The sequence below is a fragment of the Carassius carassius genome, chromosome 27 (assembly GCF_963082965.1).
Source record: "Carassius carassius chromosome 27, fCarCar2.1, whole genome shotgun sequence".
Taxonomy (NCBI): Eukaryota; Metazoa; Chordata; class Actinopteri; order Cypriniformes; family Cyprinidae; genus Carassius; species Carassius carassius.
In genome coordinates, this window is record NC_081781.1 from 8,401,250 (window position 1) to 8,411,977 (window position 10,728).

Here is a 10,728-nt window from a genome sequence, read left to right on the forward strand (position 1 = left end):
CTGCATTGCTCGCGTCCATTAGACAGGGTGTATTTAACTTTCTTATTTAGGCTACTTTCTTGTAGCCTAAATAAACATTATTTCTTTGATATTTATTTTAGTGTTTTGCAGGCGGCGTTCACTGACAGAAGTGCTCAAATAAACACGAACTGACGAGTTAAATAGGATGTGTTAGATGAGTGAGACAGTGCTGGGCTGATTTCTAGACGTGCATACATATAAATATATCCTGTATATAATATATATAAAATATATTACATGCATGCACAGTTTAAGTCAGCTTTAATCACCTTTTTTGGTAATTCCATGAATTAACTGACCACAACACTGCTTGCATATAGTTTATTTCGCAGTTTGATATGAAAGGATATGCACAAAGGAAGCACGCACCGCCTTTGAGCACAGGACCGTCCGCGCTCGCTTAACTTGCACCTGATAATAAAGTGAAGTGGAGCGCGTGTCTGAAACGTTTCCTGTTCAGTCATTCTGCGAGTCTGCGACTGAATAAATTCACTTCTTGTCATGAGAAAAAGTGACAGAAGCAGCAGTTGTGAGTGGGTGGCCATCCCCGCCCCTACGTAAAATAATTTAAATACGTTAAACTGGAAAAAAATGATCGCCTTGGTTGAGCAAATTTTGACACTAATATATATATATATATATATATATATATATATATATATATATATATATATATATATAAAATATTTTTTTATTTTTTTTCAAACACCGCACCACCGGCGGTTGTTGGTCCATGACTACCGCGGTGGTAAAAATCAGCCACCGTCACAGCCCTAGATAGGCTGCAATAGTAATAGGCTCACAAACTAAACAGCGGGGTAAGGTTTTTTAGTTTTCCCTGTTTGAAGAAAGGACATGGACAGCTTGTAGTCGACGTAACAAAGAGGCGTCGGATGGCCTGGGTTGGAGCTGTGCGACGATGAAGTTAAAACCTTTTTCATGTTATTGCAGGTCACCCTGCATATGAGATGATGGAGACTGACCCAGACTGGGCACCCTCCCTCCATCTGGGTCACACAGAAATCTCTCACACCAACACTACACGCTCTGCAAGACGAAGTAAGAGGGAGCAAAGAAAAAACACACTGCAGCCAGCTGAAGGAGGTGGTGAGCGACACACTGAGGAGACACACGAGGCTGATGAAGATGCTGTGCCACATGCTGAGGAGACACAAGCGACTGGAGATGGTGAGTGACACACTGAGGAGACACACGAGGCTGATGAAGATGTGCCATATGCTGAGGAGACACAAGCGACTGGAGATGGTGAGCGACACACTGAGGAAGAAACCCACAACACTCAGGGGATGGCAGTGACACAAACAGAATGCAACATATGTGTGCACAGAGGTGCAGAAGTAAACCGCCTGTAGGAAGAAAACAGACAGCTGCAACGTGAACTTGATGAGCACAGGATGTCTGAGTTTTTTTGGAGACAATGATGATAAAGTAAAGTACTACACAGGGCTGCCAAACATGGGAACCTTTATGGCCTTGCTAAGTTTTTTGGTGCCTCTCATGTCAGACCAAAAGATGAAAGTTCTTAGTCCATTTCAAATGCTTCTCTTAACCTTTCAAATGCTTCTCTTAACAACATCTAGCCCATCTCTTTCATGTTTCCCCAAAGACAGTATACAAAACATTTCAGGAAATTGTGTCATTTATGTATGCAAACCTGAGCCGTTCCATCATATGGCCAGATAGAGACACTTTACAAAAAATTATGCCTCACCAATTTATGGAGTCCTTTGGACGCAGAGTAAAAGTGATCATTGACTGTTTTGAGATTTTCACAGAGAAACCATCAAATCTAAAAGCACATGCTCAAATGTTTTCCAGCTACAAGCACAACCACACTATGAAGTATTTGATCGGTATTACACCCAAGGGATCTATTTGTTTTATATCCGAAGGGTGGGGTGGCCGTTCAAGTGACAAACACATTACAGAAAATAGTGGTTTTCTTGAAAAATTGTTGCCAGGGGACATTGTATTGGCTGATAGAGGTTTTGATATAAAGGAAAGTGTTGGCATGTTGTGTGCAGAGGTCAAACTCCCAGCCTTTACAAAGGGTTACTGTCAGCTAGCTGCAAGAGATGTAGAGGAGACACGAAAAGTAGCTCACCTAAGAATCCAAGTTGAAAGAGTGATTGGAAATATTTGTCAAAATATAACATTTTAACAGTAACCATTCCCATCAACATGATCCTCCCATGTGAAGGTGAGGAGATCACATTTTTAGATAAGATTGTCACTGTCTGTTGTGTGCTGACAAACCAATGTCCAACTGTAGTGTAGTACAGTGTTTTTCAACCCTTTTTGCAATCTATTGCAATGTGCTGATGCTTGATCCTGCTTGACCAGCCTTGCATTAACAATAAAACATGTATGACATGTATTTTTCATAAATTAGTTTTTAATGTTATTCACTTTGACAGCTAAATGAAGTATGAAAACAATACTTGCATATTTTGACAATTACAATATTGATAACTGCAAATCAGTGATGCACATGAACAGATTATTATATATTTATTATATAGTTTATATATTTGTGAATGCAAGTAATCATTACATGAATTAACATTAATTAACTTTTAAACTTTAAACATTAAAGTGCAGACACTCACTTTAGGTCATGCCTTTTTGTAGCATTTTATGTTCTACAACACACGTTTTTGATAACCTGTGTGTTTGTAAATGTGTTTTTGATAAAATGTGTTTGTAACCTGAACGGTGTCAACAAGAGGGGAACAGTTATTATTACTAGAAGTGTCTAGTAAAACTTTGACAAAAATCTGAGTGTGTTTGCTTGAAGGAAAACATCTAACATGCGAGACAGCAGCTTGGGCTTATGTGGAACAACGAGAACAGATCCAAATGTCTTCTTTGGCAGGTGCATGTTGTAGACCCACACAAGTGAGATGAAATTATATTATATATTTACTACTATCTAGATAGTTATCTAAGTAGTTATATTAGTTATTTATTCTATTATTTACTTCTATTCTTGTAATCGCGGTTGTTTCAGTCAATAGCGTTACCTCAAAAATGGCGCCGCGGTGACGTCACACACAACAAAACCACGTGCCTGACAAAGACCGATTACGGTATATAAATAAATAAAACAATTATAAGAATATTTAGCAGCAGAACTGTATTCAACATTGACAAGATTAAATGTTTCTTAAAGTGATACTCCACCCCAAAATGAAAATTTTGTTATTAATCACTTACCCCCATGTGGTTCCAAACCAGTAAAAGCTTTGTTCGTCTTCAGAACACAATTTAAGATATTTTGGATGAAAACCTGGATGCTTGTGACTGTCCCATAGACTGCCAAATAAGTTTCACTGCCAAGGTCCAGTAAAGTATGAAAGCCATCGTCAAAATATTCCATCTGCCAATGCCATCAGTGGTTCAAACAATGTTATGAAGCGACGAGAATACTTTTTGTAAGCGGAGAAAACTAAAATAATGATTTTATTCAACAATTCCTTTGCCAACAGTCTCTGTATCAAGTGTCTATCCATATTAACCGTGCCACAAGGATGCAGTGTTTTCTTTTAAATCAAAGCTAAATGCACATAGAAACAGCTTGTGGCAAGGCTGATACAGAAGAGCATACACGGCATATGGTAGTATGGAAAGACACAGAGGTTAAATTTAAAGTTAAAATTAAAAAGTATTACAATATTACTTTTTATTATTTAATAAAACAATAAATAATTACAAAGTATTTTCGTTTCCGGTCAAGCGATCCAGAATTTTCTGTTTCGGACCAGAATCTTAGTTTTCGGTTCATGTTACATTTAATTTGATTTAAAATGAATAATAATTTACTTTTAAATGCACCAATTGCAGAAGGGCCTGCACAACTTTAAAGTACAAGTTCAAGTAGTGTTGTTCAAAATACCTGAAGTAGCACAGCAGTGCATACCTGTTTACATTTAAGGTGGACTAGACTAGACTATAAAACAAATAGTTGAGTTTGCCAGGTGCATACAACATATCTGACAGGTTTTCATGAAAGTGTTGGCCAGTTTGCCTGCTAGACAATCACATTTTGCACTGCAGCAATAAAACTGAAGTGAGATAAACAAACTGAGAAATGTTTTTATTTTATATTGTAATAATATTTCATAATATCATTGTTTGTACTGTATCTTTATTAAAATACAAGCAGTCTTGGTGAGTACTTGGTGAGACTTCTTTTAAAAACATTGAAATCATACCAATCGAAACATTTGATTGCCAGCATAGGTCAGAGCTTTGTCAAATCTTCAGATGGCATGCCCACAAACCATCTGATACATATTGCACACAGAAATGGCAAGAGTCGGCAGGAGTTTGCAATATAATATTAATTTATTCTGTGTTGTCTGTCTCATAGACTTCTGACCAATGAACATTGCTACCTTACTGCGGTTTTATTGAATTATGTTACATTAAAAAAAATGTGAAAAAATGTTTACAGAAAAACAAAACAACTACATTTATCTGTACCTTACTACAGAAAAAATATATAATTTGTCTACAGTGCTAAAAGGTTGGGTTGGCATGTATCTGCTGTGTTTTTGAGTTTGACGTTTGCAAGATTATTTTTTTTTTATGTTTTCCATACAACATTTTTGTATCTGGCCTATGTGTAACAAAAAAAAATAAAAATAATAACAATAAAAAACACCACACATTAAAAAAAAAAAAAGAGTTGATTACTTAACATTCATGTCAGAACAAATGGTTGGCTCTTGGCCCAGATTATCTGCCTATAGTCAAAAGTCTGATCATGCAAGACTAATTAGTGACAGAATAATGACTCCAGAGTAAATTCTAGCTGAAAACGGCCTTGATTCAGAAAGTAAATGAAACTTGCATAAACTTCTATTTTTTTTAAAACCATGTGCTGACAACCTCAAAATTCCACAGACAAAATTATTCAGAGCATATATTCACTGTAGAAGTGCAATCCAGCCGAGTCGTGTGTGCCATGAATCAGAGAGGGAGGTCAGACATTAAATGGGTCAATGATTTAATAAAATAAAATTACTACACTAAACAAAAAAAACACACATACAATCAATATATGACTGGAGCTTGGAGGAAATAGAGCAACTAATATGGGAAACTTCAATTTAACCTCATAATGCCCTCAAGCAGTTTGGACTGAGCTAATCAAGACCCTGATTCTCTCTCTCACACACACACACACACACACACACACACACACACACACACACACCAACCAGAATGGAAGTTCCTGCAGCACTTCAAGAAAGAGGGTTATTTCCAGCATGCAAATATGAAATAAACACATTTGAAGACCTTTTGTTTTGACTAGTGTAAAATAGCGACAGCTTTCAAGATTTGAACAAAAAGTAATTTTTTTGAAAGGACCCATTTGTAAGCTAGCATGCTCTTTCTTAAAATCATACATGACGCTGCATCGTTTTTGATTTTTCCAAGCAAAGCATTTTGGTTTGGTTAAATATAGATATATATATATATATATATATATATATATATATAATGTGAGGTCAAAAGTTTGAGACCACAGAGAAAATCTGGGATTCTTAAGCACACCAGTCAAACAACAATCAAGCAAAAGATTATTACACATACTTCAGAGGTCAACCAGAGTCCTTTCTTCAAAACCACTTGGCAAAATAACTAGTAGTGCAGTAGTTAGCATGTTGGGAGAGGCTGCTGAGATTCCTCACATATTTTCAGCCCTTTACATGATGTCAAGAGACATGGTGAGGAGAAAGCTTATTCAGAACTGGTTCTATCTTTGTTTTCTAAAAAAATACAGAAACAACATTATTTTCAGGCATCGGTTATTATTATTAATAGGTCTTCACCGGGTCTTCATCTGCATACTTTCACTGATGTGGAAGGAACAACATAATGAAGCACTGTAATAATATTTCCTTTACCACATGAGTCCTTGAACCAAATGTGATGTTATCAGTTCAAATTAGATTCAGTCATTCACTTAATCAATCCAAACGGTTCTTCAGTGAACTCAAAGGGAAATTATGTTCTTAATTATGTACAATGCCATTTACAAGTTTGGGGTCTGTAAGAGTGAGGCTCCCTGCTGGCAAAAATAATGTAGTTGATGTCTATTTTAAATCCACTGCATTGAGAAACATGTAATTATGCAAATTAAGATGTGCACTACTAATAAACTGAAAGTTATTAGGCCACCCTTTAGTTGTTAAACAATACGGCAATGCCATCTGTAGAGCAGATTCCCACATGTGAGGAAAACAGTTCAGTGTTAAAGATCCCACTGAAACCTGAGAACAGTGAGAAATGTTCACCTATTGTCCCTTTGCCTGTACTGATTTTGTTTGCAGTCAAGACCCGACATGACCAAGCAATGTCCACTCACACCTGTGCAAAGTAAACGTATTACTCTAACACACTTCCATACTTCCTGATGGGTTAAATTTCCAATCCAGTGCTTTCCTAACTCTGTGACAACATGATGAATTACTAAAGGGGTTGGGGGTGGAGGGGGGTGGCACTCAAGGCCACGAAAGCAACCTTTCTGCCAGCCGGCCGGCAGCCCATGCCACACATTTACTCTAACCTACAGCTGGGAAAACAAATGACCATTATGGCCCATGCAACATGTATCTAAAACCCAAACCTTTTCCTTTGAGTTTCAGTGCTTATGTTCTCAACAAAAAGTTAATGTAAAAGGGACATGTTCGAACACATCTTCCACTCTAGTATGTATCTTAAGCAGGTTGTGTTTGAGATCAAAAACTCTGCCCTACGGTCTTGTACAATTAAGACCCATCATTCGGATAACCACATGGATGACAAAAAAGATTTAAGAGAAAAGATCCATAAAGAGTTTTGCTAAAAGCTATATTAACCAGTCATAAAAAAGTAGCTGCTGTTGGCTACTAACAACTGAAGAATGAGTCAATGGGTTGGTAACCTGACATTGAATGTTTCCCAATAAAAAACAACTCTGAGTCTGACTTACTTACTTATTCCAGTAGTGTAATAAAATTAACTAATAAAAATACAGTATGTTCTATAAGTGTCAACGACCTGAAATCGAGAGAAGTAAATATGGAAATGAAGCTAACCCAAAACAGGATTTGTAGACAACTTCTAACATTTGCACTTTATTCAAACCAGCAGAGTCATGCAGTAGAGCATGACAGTGCAAAACGGGTACCAACCTAACGTTTTCCACTTTAATATTTGCTTACCTTAATAACGGCCTAACTTCTTGCCAGGGAGGTGCTTCTTACTGAAGCTGGGGGAAAAGCACTAAAAGGTGCACTCAGTACGTTTTTGTGAGCCTTTAGTTTGGCTCTTATTCGTCTTACTAAAGTTTTGGAATTGACACTGACACTATTATTGGTGTTATTAATAAAAGTAGTAAATTGGGTAATTGCACAGCGAATCATGTGATGTAATCATGACGGCGCCCATAAAGGGGCAACCCGCTTCGTGTTCAATAAAACAGCTTTTTCTAGAAAACTGATATGGTTTGGAATGTCAATCTTATTTTAATGCATATTGCAATAAGACGTGCAAAAAGTGCGGTTTATTTCTTTAAATATACATTTCTATTCATCAGCAAAAATAGCTGAGTATACCTTTAAGGGGGCTTCCTTGGAAGTAAGCCACCGCAACATACTTAAAACTGTTTAAAAAAAAAAAAAACGTCAAAGCCAATTACATCCGAAAGGTAAACAACAATACTGTAGTGGCAGAACAGGGAGCCATTAATCTGGACGTAAACGCCTGGAATTTACTGGTTTGGAGGACAAGCCGAACCAGTTTCGACACTGGCTCATAGTCAAATATTCATCTGAACACAAGGTTTTTTTTCACATTGGTAACTGTTACGGTTTCTTCTTATGCTAAAGCGACTCGCTCGCGCCGTCTCATTGGAAACGGCAACGGAAAGTGACACTGTAACTGATCCATAAGAAGGGAGTTGAACTCACCCATACTGTCCTTCGATAAGAGACCGCCTTGATCTGGTGTGTACAATCTGCCGTCCTGGTAGCTGATGTTAGCTAGCAGGCTGGATGCTAGCGGTAAATCCTACTTGTGCGTGGAATCGTGTTGATGAAGTGCTTGTTAGCGAGTTTATTTGCGTTACTAATCCATTCGACTTGGTTTAGACGTTGGACTGTTGTTTTAAGTGTGAGGTATGATTCTTGAGAGTACTGTGCAGGAAGTTATCCCGAAGTCTCCACCTTTCTTAGATTTGCCTCCGCGATATTTCATCGGGAGAATCCCGCGAGAAGTCAGATGTCCTCTCTGGAATGCAAAATGCTGAGGTGTGACATTTTAGTATAAATTGGTTATTAAAGCACAAATGGCCATATCCACGCAAATATTGCAGTGATTTACCATATATATATATATATATATATATATATATATATATAGCGTATATTAGTTATACTTTGGTAGTTTGTACAGCAAATATTGTAATTTAACTGGAAAATACTCATATTTTTATTGTATATAAGAAGCCATTTTACTTGAAGTGTATTAGAAATGAAAAAGGCAATTTTTTGTTTATCATGTCTTAAATATTTTAATACAAAAAAAGGATTATGTTGCATTTACATTGCGGGTGGGGGATACCAGTCATTCTTCAGTCACTTTCTCAAGATGTTTTTGTCAACAGAGTATGTAGGCGGTGAAGTAGCTGTGAAATCTCGTCTTCTCTCAGTTGAATGTCTCTCTGTGGCTGAATTATTTGCATTCAATTTGGCTATTAAGCTGTTAACAGTGAAATTGCCTCAATCAAAGCCAATTTCCATAACTATGTACTTCCCTGAGTTTTATGGCAGGTTTGAAATGATATCTGCTCAGCCTATGTTCCTGATTACAGAGCAACCACAAAGAATTACATTTACTGATAAAGAATGGTAGCATTACACTATGGAAGAGGGCTTATAGCATCATCTGAAGGTAACATGAGATGCTTTTTATACTATAGGCCTACAAAATAGTGGATGAATATGCAACCAAATTTTAACACCTAAATGTATTATTGTTATAGTGAAAACCTATGCAGTAATAAAGAAAAAACATGAAAAATAATATGCAAAATGGTCATATTATTTTATATTTATGAGAAAGCAAGTAATCTAAAAAGTTAAGAGAAAAGCTTGGTGCTGTATTACAGGCTATTTTGACAATCTATTATTTACAACCTGTTTGAAACTTTATATTCTATTATATTACATAACAATTCAGAAAACATTCATTTGCTGTGAACTGTACTAAATAGTAAGACACACACACACACACACACACACACACACACACTCACACATCAACCCACAATTTACATCTACATAATGGGTATCAATTTAATGGGGTCGTGAGATCCAACGAAGATCCAGAATGAAGTCATGGTTTCTATGTCCTCCCTAATCCCCAGACATAAACAACATTGAAACTTTATGAGTTGTTCTGAAGCACAGATTTGAGTTGATTTATATGTGCTTAATCTACCCCCTCATAAACCATACTCATACTCCTTAATAGGTCCTTAATATATTGCTTGACGTTTAAGTTATTTTGTTTTGTTTACCCTCTTTATACAGACCTGTGAAGTGAGTGGCAGTTCTTTCAATATATTCCTGTGGTTTTTGTCTCTTTCTGCTGGGCACTCCAAGCAATTGCTTAGACCTGCTTTCTTTTAAAAAAGAAAAAAGTTTCCATTGAAACATTCACTTTAAATTGCCTTACTACTAATTGAGTAAACTTATATTGCCCTAACCTTTGGCCTCCCTTAATTAAACGTCATTATTTATTGTATAAATGCTTTTCGGAATCAAATCATTAAACAAGGTCAACGATATTGTAAAATTCTAAATATATGTTTTCGAAATTGCTTTTACAGCCAGCAGAGGGCAGAATATGAACAATATATAAAACTAAGACGGTGGAATGACGCTGTATATTCTTTTATATTAATAGTGTATTTTCTTACTTACTTTCAGTTCTCCATATGACTTGTAATGTCTTAGTTTGCACAAGAAGTTAAATATAATATAATAATAATAATTTACAAAATTTTAAGGCATTTTGAGTATTGCTGTTCTAATGATTGACATATTGACATAATGACTGACATATAATTATAAAATATAATTTGGTTTTGTAGCCTCGGACATCTGAACTCTAGGACTGCAGACACATCGCTTTATACCCTGTGGCAGATGCTAACAAAAATCTGGTGTCAGCACACCAGCATAATAAAAATGTAGTAAAATATTAAAGCTTTCCCTCCACAGTGCTGGTGAAATGTTGTTTGTTTATAGCACTAGGTGTTGTGTGACTGCACAACGGCACAAATAAGCATATTGTTGTAAACTTCAGCATGGATGCACTAATGTTAGTCAGAGCAAGGCATTTTGTTTAACTCACTAACCCACTTAGAGCGAGTTCCTGGGGCAGAAACAGTGAGGCACGTGAGAGCATTTCCCCATTTCATCCTTTTAGCTCTCAGATGCACGTGCAGGCCTGTGCCAGATGGTGTGCTCTTCATCTGCCACTGGCCTGTCTGAGACACACTGGAAATGATCTCCTGTCTTTGTGCCAGTGACACAAAAGAGCCGTATGCTGTTTGCATATGTCTGAGGCCTTAGAATGACTGTTTGGATGAGGTACTTTCTTTCAATAGGCATAGGCCTACATACATTT

The 10,728-nt window shown here is 36.7% G+C and overlaps 1 protein-coding gene across 4 annotated transcripts in view; it reads right to left on the minus strand.

Annotated features, from left to right (window-relative positions):
- Positions 1 to 8,275, minus strand: part of cd2ap (CD2-associated protein) — a 60,381-nt gene extending 52,106 nt beyond the window's left edge. For all 4 annotated transcript variants that reach the window (XM_059512458.1, XM_059512457.1, XM_059512454.1 and 1 more), the window contains exon 1: positions 8,004 to 8,275. In XM_059512458.1, coding sequence (XP_059368441.1) covers positions 8,004 to 8,007 — 4 coding nt within the window. In that variant the 5' untranslated portion in view covers positions 8,008 to 8,275. The remainder of the gene's footprint in view (positions 1 to 8,003) is intronic.
- Between the last annotated feature and the right edge of the window lie 2,453 nt (positions 8,276 to 10,728).